General features: G+C 45.0%; 1 protein-coding gene across 1 annotated transcript; it reads right to left on the bottom strand.

Annotated features, from left to right (window-relative positions):
• Positions 1 to 3,095: 3,095 nt before the first annotated feature.
• Positions 3,096 to 13,121, bottom strand: LOC308174423 (carboxypeptidase D-like; the record flags this gene model as incomplete). Its single annotated transcript, XM_080549502.1, has 20 exons — positions 3,096 to 3,286; positions 3,786 to 3,891; positions 4,039 to 4,224; positions 4,555 to 4,686; positions 4,959 to 5,005; positions 5,131 to 5,226; positions 5,459 to 5,605; positions 6,130 to 6,268; positions 6,389 to 6,584; positions 6,749 to 7,021; positions 7,302 to 7,468; positions 7,545 to 7,721; positions 8,316 to 8,419; positions 8,552 to 8,716; positions 9,258 to 9,449; positions 9,599 to 10,074; positions 10,551 to 10,720; positions 10,997 to 11,139; positions 11,598 to 11,848; positions 12,658 to 13,121. The coding sequence occupies 20 exons, from the start codon at positions 13,119 to 13,121 to the stop codon at positions 3,096 to 3,098; spliced, it is 3,822 nt and encodes a 1,273-aa protein (XP_080405628.1).
• Between the last annotated feature and the right edge of the window lie 7,737 nt (positions 13,122 to 20,858).

The following is a 20,858-nucleotide window of genomic DNA, read 5'->3' as shown; positions in this document are numbered from 1 at the left end:
GAGCGTCAAAGTTTTTACATTCCATTATGTTTTGTGAGATGGAACCTTTGTATTTTATGAATTACTAACTCAAAAATGTCAACATTTTAAAAATAACACCACACAGGCATTAATAAACACCTAATGGATCAGATTATGTAATAATAAAAAAAAACTCAATTTTGACCAAAAATGGAGATAGAACCTTATAATTCTAACGTCACGGTTTTATGACAGCTTGTCAACCAGAGCCAGGAAGTCAAAGGTAGCTAACCTGTAGCGTTTAGCTAGCAGCTAGTAGCACCAATACAAGGCACCTGAATGAAGCTTGTTTAGCCTAGCAAAGCTATCGTAACATCGCTAACCCGGTTAGCTGGTTAAAACACGAGTAGTTTAGCAAACTAGGTGCTTAACCGAGTAGCTCGACCGGTCGTCTAGCTATTTAAAACCACTGGAAAGCTGAACTAGAAAGATGAAAACGTTCATTACCTTCCCAGTAATTCCCGTTGGCGGCCATGTCTGCCCACGTCACCCGATGGTGGCCGGAGGAGGAAGTTTCTGTTGGTTTCTGTTCACTGACAAGCGACGAGCAGCGACCCCGTGTGGTGGATGGTGAGAACAGCACATTCCTGATCTTGAGAGAGTGGGACAACACGAGAAATTACCAAATAATGAATGAATGAATGAATGGTCTTTATTGTCATTAATACAGTACAGGTACCATACAACGGAATTTGGGAGGGGGGGCTCCCCTGGTTCTAGGAAAAAAATACTAAAAACAAGAAGGGAAAAAGAGCTGGTTTACATAAATAAAGGCTACACTATCCACTATACTATACTATACAAATAAAACACTGTGCTGTACTCTATGCTATGCTATAAATATCCTAACATTTCCTATCTCTGAACCTTATGTACACGAGGGTTGTCATATTGCACATAGTATTATTGCACATTCATTTAAAGTGTCGCAGTTTGCAGGTTTGAAATGTTCACAGTTGTATAAATAAAAATGATGAGGAGATTCGCTTCTGAGAATCATTTTCGACTTTCTCTGTTAATGAAAATGTTCACAAGTTCCAGTTCTTCTCATAGTTCCCATCCATTAGGGTTTTTAATATTGCATAGGCCTAGCTACTGTAATTCGTTTGGACATTGTGGCTGTGTTCGAAATGGCATGCTCGCATACTGCGTACTACATACTCAATGGCTGTGTTCGAAATGGCATACTAACTAGAATACTACTCATACTAGATATGACGTAGATTTGAGTATGCGAGAGCGTTACACTGTACAAGTATGCACACACAAAGTTCCTCTCTAGCTGAGTGAGGTTGTCTCTCAGTCTCAGGGCATCAACCTCCAGAGTGTTGAAGTCAAGGGAGAGACATTCAGGAGACAGGGTGGACTCGGTGGAGGGAGGTTTAGGCTCATCGTGACGTTAGAATTATAAGGTTCTATCTCCATTTTTGTCAAAATTGAGTTTTTTACATAATCTGATCCATTAGGTGTTTATTAATGCCTGTGTGGTGTTGTTTTGAAAATGTTGACATTTTTGAGTTCAATCAAGTTTTAATTCATAAAATAGGCTACAAAGGTTCCATCTCATAAAACATAATGGAATGTAAAAACTTTGACGCTCAATATCTCTGAACTACCCGAAACGGAGATAGAACCTTCTCATTCTAAGCTCACGTCATGGTGGGTATCTCTGGTTCTGACTTGAAGCTCTCAGCTTGTTGTTTAAAAGTTGGAAAACTGGAGTGGAACTCTGTCAGGTAGCTTTCTGGGCCTTGTATCAATACTGTGCCATTATGGTAGATGTTGATGGAGAATTTCCTCTCATCATGCAAGTCTTGTCCATGGTTGACACCCCTCAGTCTTATCAATTTGAAAGCAGCACAAAAGGCAGTGTGCCAGGCGGTAGGGTAGAGGGTGTAACAAATTAGGCCTTCCACCCTTCTCTCTGGTTAACTATAGTAGTCAGAGAAAAGACTCTCTCTGTGCTCTCTTAGAATCTTCTCTTTGTAGATCTTTTTGGTTTTAATACCAATACGTATCACAGGTATTGTATTATAAGCTCATCTTCACATTGGAAAAATGCTTCTTGTTCAGTTAGGTTGGAAATGGCTTGGGCCTCCATGATGACATCAGAGTTCTCAGCTATGTCTTTTTTGAACAAGCTAATGATGTTAATGCTAGCACTTAGCTCTTTAGCTTCCCTTGGTTCAAATTTGTATCATGGTTTTATTGTAGTCCGTGGTTATTTTCAAAGGTCCTACCGTCTCAGAATTAGCCTCTGTAGTTAGTTGACCACGGGCCATTAGATGTTCTGTGGTCCGATCAAAAACTGCTATATTTCAAGGCAAAAAAACTGCATAAAACTCAGCTCACTTTTCTTACTACCAGTCACCAGGTGATGATGTCACAACCACAACTAGTATGAATAGTAAGTACGCTAGGATGCTATTCTGAACACAGCCTGTGTCTTGTCTTATGGCCGGCATAATGTGAACATGTTCAACACTGCCTGGTTTCCTGAGTGTCACAAGGCTGCTAGCCCTACTTAACCTGGGGTGACGGGGCTGCGGCTGAAAAGGCCCTGTCCCTCTGGAACGCCCTCCCCAACCACATCAGACAGGCCAACACCCTCCCAACATTTAAACAGGCCCTCAAAACCCACCTCTTCAAGCTTGCCTTCACCAGTTAACCCTCTCCCCCTCCCATGTGTCCCCAGCACTACCTTAATTAGGCCCCTATACTTTCTTTTATCTATTTTTTGTGTCTTTTTATTATTACTACTCGATCTTTTCAGTTTGTAAAGCGTATTTGACTGTCTAGAAAAGCGCTATATAAGTCTAATGTATTATTATTATTATTATTATTATTATTAACCTGAACAGGTGAGGTGGGTGTCATCTAGCATGTCAGAAAAGCAGATGGTGCTTCAGATAAACTCTTCATCTGCATGTGGTTTGTTGTCAGAGAGAGAAACCAGAGAGAGAAACCAAACCAAGATTTTAAAAATAAAAACATCCTCAGAGTGAATGACTTTTTAATTGAAGTTGATCAACAAGGACAGTTGTGAAATCAGGGGGCAGTTGTCCATCATCCCTTCATCCATCACTGTCTGTCTCTTCGTCAAACTCCAGCCTCAGCGGGGACTTCTCAGACTCCATGGAGACCAGATGGAGGTTGTCGCGGCGGCGGCGTAGCCATCGGACTCCGTTCCTGAGCCGACTCGATTTGGCCGAGCAGCAGAGACACCTCGCGACCAGGGCAATCAGGACTACAGTCACCCCGGCAACTAAGGGAACAGGATGAGCAGCATCAGATATACCGCTAGACTAGTGGTGCATCAGATACTATAGACTTTCTAACCCTGGTCCTGGGGAGTACTACTAAAGGACTACTCCTACTTGTCCTACAAGTACTACCAAAAAATCAACAATAATGTATATATGTACAATATAGAAAATCAACTATAATCAGACGTTCATTAGTTAAGTTAGTGGTGGAACAACCCCCCCCCGAACATCTCTCCAAGAAGCAGGGCTTCTCATACTGGAACGCCCTCCTCCCCAACCACATCAGACAGGCCAACACCCTGCCAACATTTAAACAGGCCCTCAAAACCCACCTCTTCAAACTTGCCTTCACCAGTTAACCCTCTCCCCCTCTCGATCTTTTCAGTTTGTGAAACGTATTTGAGTGTCTGAAAAGCGTTATATAAGTCTAATGTGTATTATTATTATTATTACTATTATTAATAATAACTCCAATATCCCAGGGTGCTCTGGTCTCACCTGCAGCAGCCACAGCGGCCCCCTGGGTGCTGTGTAGAACGCCCTGATTGGCTTTACTGATCTCTACCAGCATGGAGTAGGCTGCACCCCCGGACGACACCAGCACCTACACAACACCACAAATACTTACACACTGTTTTAGTCTATACACCCACCCACCCCCCCCCCCCCCCCCCCACCCCCCCACACACACACACACACACACACACACACACACACACACACACACACACACACTTTTCATGCCACTTGCCTTGTGTATCTGTGGTTGGTACCCTTGGGCAGTGACCTGTATCCAGTATGGTCCGGGGGAGAGCAGGGTGTGGAAGTAGCCCCCTCTATTGGTCACGCCACGTATTGTACCGTTCACCGTTACCACGGCGTCCACCACTGGATTCCCATGACCGTCCCTCACCACGCCCTTCACTCCTTTATGAACCTGAGAGAGAGAGAGAGAGACAATATTACCAGGACCAAGGGAAGATGGATGGGGATTTTTTTAAATATATATTTTTATAAAGCTTATTTTATATTATTATATATATATATATAATTATATTATTTTACTAGTTTTATATAGTGCCTTTCTGAAACCCAAGGACGCTTTACAGATTGTACTTATATTACTTTATTTAAGCGAAGAAAACAAAAAGACAGCGATAGTTAAAAACAAAAAAAACAAAAAAAAAGGAGTCAATGAAAGATGAGGAAGAGGTTGAGAAGAAGCTAGGGCAACCAGCTGGAGGTGACGAGGGTGTTGTTGACTCACCTCCAGCAGCATGCTGAGTAGAGCTCTCCTGTTCGCCTCCCAGAGCGTGGAGAGCCACTGGGGCTGAGGATACACACAGCAGCTTGTGTACACGGTCAGCTCCGGACACAACCCTTCTGCCACGCTGTAGTCCTGTGACACACAGACAGACAGACAGACAGAAACACACCCACCCACCCACACAGTATGAGGCAGCAGATCAGTAAAAAGGAGGATTTAGAAACACAGGTCTACTACCGGTCCTCTGTGGCTCAGTTGGTAGAGCATGGCGCTAACAACGCTTAGATTGTGGGTTTGATTCCCGTTGGGACCATATATACTGAAAATGTATACGCTTTGGATAAAAGTGTCACCTGAGCTAAATGGCATATTATTTATACATTATTATATATATAGTACCGTACCTTCATGCTGCCCATATGACTTTCAAACATGACACCACCAGCAACCCCTGGGAAAACAGATGTGGAAGAATTCTGTCGGTTGACCACCCACCCAGAGTAACACACCTATAGTATCTGTGTACATAACTATCCTCCTTATCGATCAAAACCATCATAACTCCAGTCCCCTCACCGACATCACTCCCACATCCTTGATGGTCCAGGTGCATTGTGGGATGGTTGTTGGCATAGACAGTGGCCAGGTACCTCCCAGTCTCCTCCCTTGGTTCTGCTCAACAACACAGCAACATACATGTTGAGTCTAATCGCTCTCAATAATCATCAGGAACAGTTCATATACCTTGTCTATTTCTGAGGTGATTCTGTTATGGCTCAGTGTGTTACAGTTTTAAAAGGTGTGGAATAGCACAGTATTTAAACCAGATTTGCATTCAACAACACAGTGGTGATAGAATTATACATAGCGGTGCATTCTGGGGTTCCACATTGTGACTGTGTACCAGGATTAGGGGGTCCGTCGTAGGAGTACGTGGCCCGCACCGAGCCTCCGTCCAGGCTTACAGAGAGAGCGAAGCCCCCCTCCTGGATCAGGCCCATCAGAGCATGGGTCTCAGGCTCCACACCAGAACTCCCAGACCCGTTTCCTCCTAGGGAGAGACACAGACACCGATATAGACTCACTCGCAAGATCATGAATGTACACTGTACAGTACAGTGCCTGTACAAAGTGGCTAAAACTAGTCAAAAACATTATTGCAAAGATTTAACACATGACACACAGTTCAATTAATTAATTTATGCCCAGCCATGTTTAGAGGTAGCTAGCTAACATCACATTGATCCTACTCATAGCCTTTTCACTTTTCAAAAAAATGCCAGTCAAGAGAGGATGCTGGCGTTGCTTGTTTTTCGCCGCTTCTCCGCCCGAAATCTAGATATACTTGCAGAGTAGATTGTCCTACAAAGACACTTAGATTTAGAAATCTTTTTATTTTTTATTTTATTTTACTACTCAATCTTTTCAGTTTGTAAAGCGTCTTTGAGTGTATATAAGTCTAATGTATTATTATTATAAGTGTGTATCATGTATTAACTCTCGGAAAGAATGTCACACTTGAAAGTTCCCTTACAGAAATCTAAAGTTCTGTTGGAGCTAATCATGCAGACTGACCATAGATGAAGTCCTGATCCAGGTCTGTTCGTAGTGCGTTGGTGAGTCCTGCTGTGGAGAAGCACTCCCCTACCTGAGCCCGCTCTCTGCCATCAGGGTTAACACAGGGCACGATCACCACCCGCGTCCTGTCAATCAGCTAACACACGCACACGGGCGAGCACGCACGCAAGCACACGTCGCACAATAAGATGAGAAAGAAAGGGGTGCTTATGTCATCATCATTATCTCGATGGTGGTGAGTTCATGGTATGGTTACCTTGGTGACGATCGGGTTCTGGCCGTAGTTGATGCAGAGAAACGCCGCCAGCTCCAGCAGCAGCTCTGTGCCCACAGGTGCGTTGCCGTGGATACCCGCCACAAAGCGGACTTTCGGCTCCGACGGTTCGGGCGTAGAGGGTCTGTCTGAGATCTCGAGAGCCCAGATGGTCCTGAACTCCACGCTCTGACCCAGACTGGGAGAGACACAGAACCAGAATCAGACTGGGGTCACGAGACAAATAAGAAAATGCACTCATTATTATTATTATATTTGCTGATCCAAAGTGAAACAAAAAAACTAGGAGATGTCAACCACAATCATGAGACAATGTTCGTGGAGTGTTAAGTGTTGTAGTACCTGCGCAGGTGTGTAATATTTGGGTAGTTGAGGGTAAGCCCCATCAGGTATTCTGCCCGCTCCCTGTAACTATTGTAACGTATGCCGACAGGCAGGGCCATCCCGTGGATGAGTCTCTCCATGCCCCGCCCGGTCGACAGCTCTTTAATGAAGTGGCCGAACTCCTCCTCGTCCGAGTCCAAAACACTCTTTCCTTGTTCCACTGGCAACCGGAACTCTACCTGCTCCACCTCGCCGGCTGTGACCAAAGCAAACACTGTGACAGAAGAGTACCTGGAAGTAGAGAAGTAGAGAAATAGACAGACAGACACACAGACACAGACACACAGACACACAGACACACACACACACACACACACACACACACACACACACACACACACACAGTGATAGAGGGGGTGGGGGGGGGGGGTGAGAAAGAGAGCAGTATATACAGAAATCTGCTTAAATGAGAGAGTAATAAGTAGCCTAACAAATGACTATAATCAATGGTGTACACAGTAAGCAGCTGCTTGTGAGCGTCACCCACACATTCCCACACACACACACAGACCCGTTGGCTGATGCAGAGATCTGGTATCTCCCCGGGGTGAGCAGTCTCCAGAACTCTCCCCTCTGGTCTGTGCGGACCGTGTGTTCTGCCCCCTCGACTTTCACACTTGCGTTGACGATCGGAAGGCTGTGAATGTCAATAACTCTGCCCCTCACCCCAACATGGACCTGCAGACCAGAAATGAACATGTCTCAGAAGTGCGTGTGTGTGTGTGCATCCAAGAGTGTCTCCGTGCGTGTTTACCTCTCTGATGAGGCCCAGTAGGCCATTCTGGTTGTCTTTCCAGTAGCTGTGCAACCCTTCAGCCGGAGGGTAGTTCACACACCCCACATACACACTCATCTGTAGGGCACTAGTGTGCCGGTACGCCCAGTCCTGCATGGACACCCCTCGAGCTGTCCCACCCGTGACGCCGGTGTCCTCATAGGAGAACGCCATAGGGTTTGAGTAGTCACACCCAGGGCCCTGCATCATAAACAGACTCACCTGGAGGAGTGGTTAGAGAGAGAGAGAGAGAGAGAGAGAGAGAGAGAGAGAGAGAGAGAGAGAGAGAGAGAGAGAGAGAGAGAGAAAAGAAAGAATTAGAGGAGGGGGGAGGGCATGCAGGGAGTTATGGAGGAGATGAAGATCGGGGGATTTCTTTTTTTATTATTTTTATTTTTTTACTTATCTTCAGTTTCAGCAACTTGTACAATCATGTCATGTTTTGTCTACTATTTTTTTCATTTTTTTAGCTGTACACGTATGGTCCATGAGTGTGGTTCAAAGCAAGACACACAAAGCAAAAAAGAGCGATCAACAAAAACATTGAGATGTCAATGACGGAATAAAAGTAAAGATTTTGAAAAGAAAGAAAAAGGGTAGGGGGGGTAGGGTCAGGTGTGGGGGGGGGATGTGTATGTGTGTGTGTGTGTGAATGCAATGCAGGCGTATATCTGTGTATTGATATGAGAAGATCGGGGGATTTTAGCAACAATGTAAGAGTATTAGTCAGAAGAGTGGTCTAACCCTTACATTAGAGTAGGCCTGTCCCAACATCTTAAACACCGCATCATCAGGGGAGGCGTAGGCCAAGGCGCTCTGATCTTCACTGTGTGGATAGGTGATCTTCAACGAGCCTGAGAGAGAGAGTAGGGGGAGATAGACTGTTGCTGGTAACCATGTCCCACTCCCACCCTGCCTAGTCTTACCTGAGACTAGAGGGGGGGGGTCTTCTACATTCTGTTGTATGGCAGGAGCAGTCCACTCACCTCCATACAAACTGACAGACAGCACAAAGGGATGGGACTTCATCCAGTTGACCATGGCGACCGTCTCAGGTTGGAGGGTCTGACCGGGTTTGGAGCGGTCAGGGAAGTCGGTGTTCAGGTCGACGTTCCTGCTGTTGTTGTGTCCTTTGGAGCGGCTGGCGTCTCCTGGAAACAGAAATGAGATAAATCATCAAAAGCGACCAACCTCCCTCCCGTGCCAGCGTTTTAACACAGAAGATCAAGTCTGACACAGCCTGGTTATGTCATACAGTCCTCTACTCTTGAAATAACATTTCCACCATCTCCTCTATCTATAAAAACAGTTTTTGTTTCTATAGTTTTTGTTTTTGTAACCCTAACCTTTCTTTTTTGACCATTTTAATTGTAAACAATTACAGGAAAGAAAGTCAAAGTTGACCCAGACATATTTGATATGGAATTGAAGGTCGCTTTGCAGAGCCCTTTAATAGGTCACACTGTCATTCTCTTACTGGAACTCCCTCCCCACAGTGATCCGCAACGCCCCCACCCTGGACTCCTTCAAATTAGCCCTCAAAACCCATCTGTTCTCCAAGGCATTTGGCCCTTAGTCATTGTTTTTGCTTTGTTTGTTTTCTGTTTTGTCTGTCCGTTTCATCCCCTTGTACAGCGTTCTTGGGTTTTTGAAAGGCGCTATATAAATTAAAGTTATTATTATTATTATTACCCTCTCGTGCCACCTCATACCCATCGGGGTTCATGGAGGGCAGGACGTGGATCCGTGTTCTGTTCACCAGCCGGGTCACCTCGGGGTCGTCACCGTAGTTAAGGCACAGGTAATCCAGCAGGTTCAGGAGAAGCTCCCGGCCCACTACCTCATTGCCATGGAGGTTACCAACCAGCATCAGTTCTGGTTTACCTGGGAAGGGGAGAGGAGGGAGAAGAGGAGAGGGAGAGAGTATCATGTAATAAGGTTGAGACTGGGATGAGAATAAGCACTATAAGCACACGATGAACTCGTATGGTCCGAGTGTACCTGGGTTTACCGACGCCTCTCATACACTGTACGTTTACCTGTCTCTTTTGCGTTGGTCTCATGGACTCCAGGATCAGCTGTGATCTCCATGACGTAGAGCCGCCTCCCCTGAGCTGACTGGCCTATCGAGTACAGCCGTGTGACGGCAGGGTATTCGGCGCTGAGGCGTCTCAAGAAGAACTCCATGTCAGAGTAACCGTGGTGTCGGAACTCCCGCGGCTGGATCGGAACGTGTCTCGGCCGGGCCTCGGCGAGGGTTGACATGGCAACAGCAGCATTCGGGGTGGGAGTGAGAGGGGTCGCCATAGTTTCTATGGTGACACCGATGGGTGTCACGGTGGTTTCAATGGAGACAGTGGTGGTGGTGGGGCTGGGGCTAGGTGTGAGGAGAGTGGTGATGGGGGTCGGTAGAGGGGGAATCTCCTCACCCAGTTGCTCCATGGAGAAGTTGAGCTCTGTGGCATGTCCCTCTGCCACCTCTACCCTCCTGACTGTCAGAGGAGCATACCTGAGGCACGGAAAACAAAGTGAAACAGGGTTGGAGATAAGACTGGGGCAAGTATAAAGTACAGACATGTATTTCTACATTGACATTAAAGCTATTATACTGTAAATGATCATCTGTCCCTCGTGCCTCTATTAATTCAGTTTACCTCGCAGAACACATTTATGGAAATACGACTAGGCTACTTCAGCCTGACTATCCAACTTAACCATTCTGATTAGTAGACACTGACCACTGTGGTCACTCTCATGTCCCATATTTTTTTATATATATTGTTAAATCTTTTTAATATTGCCTTTAAATGACTAAATAATTTAATTAAGATTATAAAAACCCATCCTTTTAATATTGCATTTAAGTTACAGAATAATTCATTTTTAATTATATAATGATTAAAGCACTTTTGAGCTGCAACGTTTGCAGGAAAAGCGCTATACAAATAAAGTTATTATTATCATTATTATTATTATTATATTTACCCAGGAGAGCTGGCTGTGATGACGTAGCTTCCAGGCATCAGGAGACGATAATAGTCCCCAAACGTCCACGTGGTCACGTTGTGACGGACCCCTTCCACGGTGATCCTAGCGCCTGGGAGAGCCATCCCCGACCTGGCAGCCATCACATAACCTCTGACCCCTATATGAACCTGGAAGAGATTATCTAAAGGGTTAGGGCCAGACAAAATCTGTTTTTTTCCATGAGCCAATCCTGGAGCCCCCCCCCCCCCCCCGCCCCAGAAATCATTTGAAATCAAAAGTGTCAATGTGAGTTCTATGTTTGAAACAAAACACACAATTTAGCTATGATAACATTAACAAAATACACAGACAACACCTACAAAATAGACAGACGACACCTCCATGTTCAACAGATTGCCCTTGTCAAAGGTCAACAAATCAAACAATCAAAGAGTGGTCCTCACCTTCTCCATGTAGGATAGCAGGGCCTCTCGGTTGTTCTCCCATTCTATGGAGAGCTGGGAGGCATGGGGGTACTTACAGCAACTCAGCGACAAGGTGACCTCCATACACTCCCCCTGCAGGTAGTTATAGTCCTGCATCCCTCCTGAGCAACACACACACAAACACATCTACTAAATGTATACTAAATAAACTCCTCAAATTTTTTTAGGAAATGTTATTTTGGTTGATTATTCCTCCCCTTTAATAATACCAATTGGTATTGTATTTTATATCTTTGGAAATCCTTTACAAGAGTGAATACCAACAGAAGAATATTGCATGGGATTTTGGCACATTTTTGGGGGCCGCTACCCACACGTTTAGCTGTGTTACTCATTCCACAAATGCATGATCCTTACAAGATGTACCTCGTTGTAAAGGTGACTAAGCAGGCTTTCCAACGATATAAAATACAATAGCAATTGGTATTATTAAAGGGGAGGAAGAATCGACTGAAATAAAGTTTCCAAACTTATTTTGAGGAGTTTATATACCAGTCTCCCCTGGATGGTCTTGATTACAACACACAAGAAACTGCCAGGATTCCATTCATCCCTGTACCTTTGACATCAGACCACTCTGCCCCCTTGGTGATGCCGTCCTTAAAGCCCTCTGTTGGGTTCTGTGGGCACTGAAGTTTCCCTGGGTTCATCATCACAGGGTTGTGTTCCATGTAGGACAAGGCCAGGAAATGGAAGAGGGTGTCGTCTGCTGACTGGTTGTAGACCTCGTCCAAGGGGTGGGAGGGAGGGTTGTCAAATGGATAGCTGGCCGCCACAGAACCTCCGTCCAGGTTACCTGACAAGATGAACCTGAGAGGTAGGGGGGGGAAGGGTAAATCATATACCACTGCTGATTATTTGATCGCTGTAGGTCGATTGATTCTTTAAGAAGCACATTGCCCCGGCCCACAATATTGACCACCCCAAGTGGCTAACTGTGACAAGTTATGGTCCAAAGGATTGGAAAATTGAGATGCATCAGGGCAGTTCTGTGGGAAATTCATCGGAGCATGTGAGATTGAATGCTAAATGAAAGCTATGTATCGATATGTTTGGGAAATTAAGTCAGAAATTAACGTCTCAATCATCTTCCATCATAAGAATAGAGATCAGCAAAGGCTTTGACTTCCTGTGCCTCATAAAACTCTGGTTTGTTCCCCAAACAAATCGGTAACAGAACTACTGAAATTGAATTGGCTATTGGCTCTCAGGTCTTCTGACGCTGGTTTTCTCTGTGTACCACATGTACAAAAGAAGAGATTTGGTGAGGCTGCATTCTCATTTTATGCACCCAAACTGTGGAATGCACTGCCAGTTTACATTAGGGATGCAACCTCAGCACATATGTTCAAGTCAAGACTAAAAACCCATCTTTTTAATATTGCCTTTAAATGACTACATCGTTAAATGATGATTATATAATGATTGGAGCACTTTGAGCTGCAACGTTTGCAGGAAACGCGCTACACAAATAAAAGGTTATTATTATTATTATTATTATTATTATTATTATTATTATTATTATTATTATTATTATTACTACTACTGGGAGAACATGACAGGGAGGCGCTTCAACTGTAGAAATCATGTGAGAATAATAATTGTGCAATCAACTTTACTTTTTCTGCCGAATCCAATTCATCACGGCCACTACTTCGGGCACGTCGCTCTGGGGGACATCGGTGTTGACCCACCGGTCAGGAAAGCTCCGGTCCAGGTCTCTGTGTTTGGCGTTCTCCCGACCCTCGCCCGTTCCCTGGCACTCGCCCTCCTGCGCCCTCTCGAACCCGTCCGGGTTCATACTGGGCAAGATGGAGATGTCGGTTCGGTTCACCAGATCCGTTACGCGCGGGTCCACTCCGTACGCGGTGAGCAGGTGCTCCACCAGGTAGACCAGCATCTGTCGGGACAACGCCTCGTCCCCGTGCACGTTCCCCACCAACTTGACCCGGGGCTTCCCGGGGGTCTCCGTGATGGGGTGCGTCGTGACGCGCACCGCCCAGAGCTCCCGGCCTTCCACCGACCGCCCGATGCTGGACAGGCTGGCGACTCTGGGGTGACGCCAAACCAGTGATCTTAACATGAGGGTGAGAGCCTCGTAATTGTAATATTGATCATAGGTCTCCACGGGTTCTGCGGATTCGTTTGCTTGGTTACTAAAAAAACATACCAACATTAGTACAACAAATGCGTAACGGAGACTCGAAAGTTGAGGAACTTTTGAGGGCGTTAGATCGTTTCGGGTTTTCAGCGGCGGCATGTTCACATTGCCTACCTTCTGAACTAATTAATGTCCCCTGGATCACCTGTTATGCTGTGACTTCCCTTGCGCCCTAAAGAGGGAGGGCTTGCCACGAAAAAGATATGCCATATCGTGACGTTAGAATTATAAGGTTCTATCTCCATTTTTGGTCAAAATTGAGTTTTTTACATAATCTGATCCATGGTGTTTATTAATGCCTGTGTGGTGTTATCTTTAAAATGTTGACTTTTTTGAGTTAGTAATTCATAAAATACAAAGGTTCCATCTCACAAAACATAATGGAATGTAAAAACGTTGACGCTCAATATCTCTGAACTACCCTAAACGGAGATAGAACCTTATCATTCTAAACGGAGATAGAACCTTATCATTCTAAACGGAGATAGAACCTTATCATTCTAAGCTCACGATATAATGGCCAAGTTACCATGGGATGAATCTCAAGAGTCTATAGAGGTTTTCACTGATCTGTAAATTGATTGATTGATTGAAAACTTTATTAGAAGATTTGCAGAAGTAGGTACATGAAAGTACATATTACATACAAGGTCAACTAACAGGATAAAAACCCAAGAAAGCCACTGGCTTATTTCAATTGGGGTCCTTGATTCTCAATTCATCGTTACATGTAAGACAGACAAAAAAGCTAGTACTATCTACATGATAATACAGACAAATAACTATTACTATCTACAAGATAAACACACATCCATCATGGGAAGAACAATACAACAAAACATAAGGTATGTACAGCGGGTAGGACAGGTGGGGACATACACCACAGGTGGGGGCGGGGGACAAAACACAAAGTATGTACAGTGGGTAGTTCGGGTCTTTTAATCTGATTTTTGATTTAGAGGGTCCAGTTACGGATTGCAGCCTCCTGTAAATGTTTTTTGAGAGTGGTTTTGAAGGTGGGCATTGTTTTGCACTCCTTTAAGATTATAGGAAGGGCGTTCCACATTTTTACTGCATAGTTAGCAAACGAGTTTAACCCCTTGTTTGTGGTGCAACGCGGTTGAACGTGGTTCGTGGAGCTTCCTCTGGTGTTGTATGTGTGGACGTTGTTCACTTTTTGGAAGTATGTTGACAGGTACTTGGGTGTCTTTGTGGTGTAGCGTATCTTGAAGACCAGGCCCAGTGCAAGCTGCTGCACTCTGTCAACTACTCGTAGCCAATCAAGGCTCAAAAAATGAGCAGCGGTTAGATGTGTCCTAGGGTTGAGGCCTAGCAGAAGCCTAACCAGTTTATTTTGGGCTGTCTGGAGTCTTGTTTTATGGGCCTTTGTGGTTCTATAGTACCATGATGTTACGGCATAGTCGAAGTGACATTGAATGAGAGCTCCTGATAGGGTCCTCAGTGTGTTTTTACTGACAAGTGAGGATATCCTGTACAAGAATCTAGTTCTATGGTTCACTTTTTTGATTACTTTTGCTGCCATTTTATCTCCGGAAAGATTTGCCTCTAAGATGGAGCCCAGGTATGTAATATCCTCTTTTCTTGTGATATTAATGTCACAAGGGAAGGTCAGAGCAATGTGTTGAATACCGTTTAGGCTTTGACCTGTTAATGAGAGGACGCATTATAGACTATTGATAGACATCGCGACCACTTAATGCTTTAAAATACATATATATATATATCATATATTGTTCTTGGATGAGGAACTATTTCAAGGTAAATAAAATGTTGAAACTTGTGTCTGGAAGTCATTTGTTTCATCATCTTTGCCAATGTTTTCTAAAACGTTTTAATGTCATGTCAATGCATCATAGAACTTTTATTTACAACAAGCATAACAAAAAAAATCGCTATTATGGCGATGTGCTGTGCCTATTCTAGACATGCATTGTCGGTGTGTGTGCACTGCGTTTATATCACAAAGTGTACATTTGATAAGTAACGGTAAGCTAGCTAAGTAAGTAATCTAGCTAACTATGATTGGAAACAAAGTACTATCCAGTTAGAATTAGAGAAGATCTAGTTGTGTTTTCCTGCTGGTCTCCTGCCTGGGTTTGAACAGACTTTGGGATCAACTACAACATCTCCATAGCCTATACGCTACATTATAACTTTGCATCCTCTGAAAAGAAATGGTGGGATGGAAGGATCTTTCGCAAACAATAGCAACATTTAAATAGTTATGTTTATGTTCAACTGGAAAAGGTAGTGATCACAGAATTTCGTGTTTTGACTCTGCTGGGAGTTCGTTAAAAATGCCTTTAAAAAAAGCCTTTCCACCTGTACTGTATATATAGCCTATTGTGGTGGGTTGACATAATTCACCCACAGAACTATGGGTTGGGAGTATTGTTCCGCACGGACAGTTAAGTGCGTGGTACCCAAGTTGTTTAGTTAGATATAGTTACATGCTTGAAGTGTGTGGTTGAGACTCGTTCATGTCATTCAATAAACGTTTAGCTTTGACATTTGATACACCGCCTACTACGACTCCCGTCTCTCGCACTACACTGATGCCCCCCTCCCATCGAAGGTGGAGGCCGTTTCCGCCTTCCCCCGCCCACACACAGCTCGAGCACTCCGAGAGTTTCTCGGAATGGTGACTTTTTATCACCGGTTCATCCACCGTGCAGCCCACACCATGCGCCCGCTGTACGAGGCTATGAAGGACAAATCCCCCAACCAGGCCATCGACTGGACGGCCGAGAGGGAAGCCGCCTTCATGGCCACCAAGACCGCCCTAAGCCAGGCCGCCATGTTGGCCCACCCGTCACCCAAGGCCCCTAATGCCATCACCACCGATGCGTCGGACTACGCCGTCGGCGCGGTGCACGAACAATGGGTCGCAGGTGCCTGGCAGCCGCTCGCCTTTTTCAGCCGTCAGTTGACGCCCAGAGAGCGCAAATACAGCGCGTTCGACAGGGAGCTCCTTGGCCTCTGGTTGGCAGTCCGCCACTTCCGGTTCCTGCTGGAAGGCCGTGAGTTCACGGCGTTCGTGGATCACAAACCCCTCACGTTCTCCATGTCCAAGGTGGCCGAGCCTTGGTCTGCCTGCCAGCAACGCCAGCTCTCGTACATATCTGAGTACACCACAGACATCCAACACATCGCTGGCAAGTCCAACGTGGTCGCGGACTGTCTCTCCAGAGCGGTCGTCGGGGCCGTTCAACTGGGTCTCGACTACCTCCGCATGAGTGCGGACCAGGCCTCCGACCACGGGGTCCAGACCCTCAAGAACGCGGACACAGGACTACGCTTGGAGGATGTCGCAGTCGGTGACTCAGGCGCAAAACTGCTGTGCGACTTCTCTACGGGCCAGCCGCGGCCGCTAGTCCCTGTGAACTGGCGCCGGCCCGTTTTCGAGGCTGTACACAACCTCTCCCACCCCGGCAGGAAACCATCCGTGAAATTAGTTTCTGAGAAGTTCGTATGGCAGGGACTTAAGAAGGAGGTAAGGGGCTGGGTCGACACGTGCGTGGCCTGTCAACGCGCCAAAGTACACTGCCATACCAGAGCCCCTTTTGAGACCTTCACTGTTCCTGAGAGGAGGTTCGACCACGTCAACGTCGACCTTGTGGGACCACTGCCCGCCTCTCACGGCTTCACCTACCTTTTCACCATGGTGGACAGGACGACCCGCTGGCCCGAAGCCGTTCCCCTCTCCTCGACGGCGTCTTTTCGACGTGGCCCGTGCGTTCATCGGCACGTGGGTCGCGCGCTTTGGGACCCCGTCTGACCTGTCCTCTGACCGTGGCTCGCAGTTTACCTCAGAACTGTGGAACGCTGTAGCTAGTGGTTTGGGGGTAAAGCTGCACCGCACTACTGCCTATCACCCCCAGGCTAACGGTTTGTGCGAGAGGTTCCACCGCTCAATGAAGTGTCGCCCTACGCGCGAGTTTGACGGACGGCAACTGGGTGGACAAACTTCCGTGGGTCATGCTCGGCCTCAGATGTGCCCCCAAAGAGGACTTGCAGTCCTCGTCTGCCGAACTCGTATACGCCAAACCCTACGAGTCCCCGGGGATTTCATCCCGGATTCCACTGTCCCCTGGTCTGCAGCCAGGCAGCGCTCCTCCCTGCTGGAGGCCGCTGAGGTGTTCGCACCCGTCCCCACTTCACAGCACGGTACCCCTGCTTTCCGGGTCCCCACCGAGCTGCGCTCGTCAGACTTTGTCTTCAATCGCCACGACGCCCACCGCGGCCCCCTACGCCCCCCTTACGATGGCCCGTTCAAGGTCCTACAACACGGGGACAAGAACCTGGTGGTGGACGTTGGTGGTAGACACGAGACGGTCTCCATTGATAGGATCAAGTCCGCTCACGTGGACGTTTCCCGGCCATTGGAACTGGCTCAGCCCCCACGCCGTGGCCGCCCACCCATGCCCCACCCCCCGCCCCCGGTCGCGGTGCCTTCAGCTGCGCCGGCTGCCCCTGCCCCTGCCCCTGCCCCGGCTGCCCCTGCCCCTGCGTCCCGCACCCGTCGGGGTCGGATCGTCGTCCCTCCCCGACACAGGGATTTTGACTATGGGTGAATTCTGGTGGGGCTTGTGTGGTGGGTTGACATAATTCACCCACAGAACTATGGGTTGGGAGTATTGTTCCGCACGGACAGTTAAGTGCGTGGTACCCAAGTTGTTTAGTTAGATATAGTTACATGCTTGAAGTGTGTGGTTGAGACTCGTTCATGTCATTCAATAAACGTTTAGCTTTGACATTAATACGCCGCCTACGACTCCCGTCTCTCGCACTACACTATATATATATATATATATCATACCTCCACTATGATTGGAAATTAAGTAGTGTCGAAGTGCTCTTATGACACTCAACTCCTCCTACTGTCCCGGGTCTCTCCAGGTATGTTGTGTATAATGGAGAAGCATTTCTGAAAATATGGTACGGGTAGGATACAAATCCGTGCCGTACCGAACCGTACCGTACTGGTAAAAAGATTTCAGAATAAAAGTCAGAAAAAAAAGTTTCAGAATAAAAGTCGGAAAAAAAAGTTTCAGAATAAAAGTCGGAAAAAAAGGTTTCAGAATAAAGGTCCGAAAAAATAGTTTCTGAATAAAAGTCTGAATGAAAAAGTTTCAGAATAAAAGTCAGAAAAAACTAGTTTCAGAATAAAAGTCCGGAATTCAGTATCACTGCTGGACTTTTACTCTTCTCTCAAAGAGGAGAACTTTCCACACATGAGGAGGCATGCTCAGAGGATGCTAGTTCTCTTTGGATCTACCTCCACATGTGAACAAACATTCTCAGTGATGAAGTTCAACAAATCCAGACACAGATTGATTAATATGTCACATGATTGATTCACAGTTAAAATAGATTGATTATGTTACATGATTGATTCACAGTTAAAAGAAATTGATTAATATGTTACATGATTGATTCACAGTTAAGAGATTGATATGTTACATGATTGATTGACAGAAGTACATTTCTGTTGTATTAGCTAAGAAGAAGAACTGCAGGTTCCAGAATGTCTTGTAGAAAGACGTCATATAAGTTGACAGTTTGTTGTTTTTGAGAAATGTGAATTGTACATTGAATTAAAAGTGAATATCTAATAGCTCGTTTTATTGAAAAATAAAGTGATCACAAGTGTATGTCAGCAGATTTGTATATAAAGAACCTTTCGCTTGATATCACCAGTCCTAGCCATCATTTCAGAAGGTAGAAATAGCCTGTAATGTTAATAAATAATAGGCACCAACTGATGTTGCAAAAGGTCAAAACTATAGCTGCATTTACTTCCCTGTGTTTAAATGAGTCCTCTTGCTCTTCTATATTGGACCTACTCCACATTTTCATAGCCTTATCGTAACATGTATTCTTACCAGTAGCAGCTAGTCAAAACCATATAATTTACTGCTTTTTATAAAGCGATACAAGTAATATTGAGCAGAATTAAGTTCAGCCTACTGGTCCGGCCCTGCACAATAGTCCCTGTTTCTCCTGTGGCCCATTGTGAAAATTAATTGCCCACCCCTGGTCTAAACGTATCCATCCACCCTATACACAGCTTGATACAAAACACATTGAGATATCCCACCAGAATGCAATTCCCTGTAGGCTACAGACAGGGCAGACATAGGGAAACAAAAAGCACATGTTTTACTACACCACATGATTTGTTCCGTGGCTCTCACTGATATACTTTAGCTAAACCATTAGTTTTTTCTTTTATTTTTTCTTTCAGAAATGTTTTTTTTCTTTTATTTTTTCTTTCAGAAATGTTTTTTTTCTTTTAGTTTTTCTTTCAGAAATGTATTTTTTTTATTTTATTTTTTCTTTCAGAAATGTTGTTCATTACATTATCAGTGAAGAACGATTCACCAGCTTGCTTGTCTTGGCTGGACACTCACTTTGGGACGTACCCGATCCCATCATTTCCAGAAATAGGCGGAGATCTCGTTCATGAAGCTGGAAAGTGAAACTAACGGCGTGTGACGCTGGTTGGTTTAAGTACACACTGTTCTTGGTCAGCACATTCAGTCACTGTGGATACATAATTTACATAATTAGGCCTATACCATTTAAATAGTTGTACTTCTTCACAACCCGTGAGTTTAGAATGATAAGGTTCTATCTCCGTTTAGAATTATAAGGTTCTATCTCCGTTTAGAATGATAAGGTTCTATCTCCGTTTAGAATGATAAGGTTCTATCTCCGTTTAGGGTAGTTCAGAGATATTGAGCGTCAAAGTATTTACATTCCATTATGTTTTGTGAGATGGTTTTGTATTTTATGAATTACTAACCAAAAAATGTCAACATTTTTAAAATAACACCACACAGGCATTAATAAACACCTAATGGATCAGATTATGTAAAAAACTCAATTTTGCCCAAAAATGGAGATAGAACCTTATAATTCTAACGTCACGAACCATTAAATACAAATTATGTATCCATATACAATTATGTAGCCTATATATGAGACTGTTTAGGTGCGGTACTAGCAATAGAATATGATTTGGCATGTTGAGCGCAGTTTTGAAAACCCTGCTGTTATCTGCTAAAACCTGCCCTTGTATGTCACACCTGTGCCTTGATTTGCAGAGTTTGACTGACAAACGAGGATGGCGCCAGTATTACATTTGCCCCAACCAACCAAATTTCTGCCGGCACCGGGTGAGCCGCAAGTGCCCTGGATTGATTGATTGATTGATTGAAAACTTTATTAGAAGATTTGCAGAAGTAGGTACATGAAAGTACATATTACATACAAGGTCAACTAACAGGATAAAAACCCAAGAAAGCCACTGGCTTATTTCAATTGGGGTCCTTGATTCTCAATTCATCGTTACATGTAAGACAGACAAAAAAGCTAGTACTATCTACAAGATAATACAGACAAATAACTATTACTATCTACAAGATAAACACACATCCATCATGGGAAGAACAATACAACAAAACATAAGGTATGTACAGCGGGTAGGACAGGTGGGGACATACACCACAGGTGGGGGCGGGGGACAAAACACAAAGTATGTACAGTGGGTAGTTCGGGTCTTTTAATCTGATTTTTGATTTAGAGGGTCCAGTTACGGATTGCAGCCTCCTGTAAATGTTTTTTGAGAGTGGT

The sequence above is a fragment of the Nansenia antarctica genome, assembly GCF_963989245.1.
Source record: "Nansenia antarctica genome assembly, chromosome: 20".
In the NCBI taxonomy this organism is placed as follows: domain Eukaryota; kingdom Metazoa; phylum Chordata; class Actinopteri; order Argentiniformes; family Microstomatidae; genus Nansenia; species Nansenia antarctica.
Note: the sequence above shows the minus strand (reverse complement) of the source record. Positions and strands in the feature narration are given on the sequence as shown.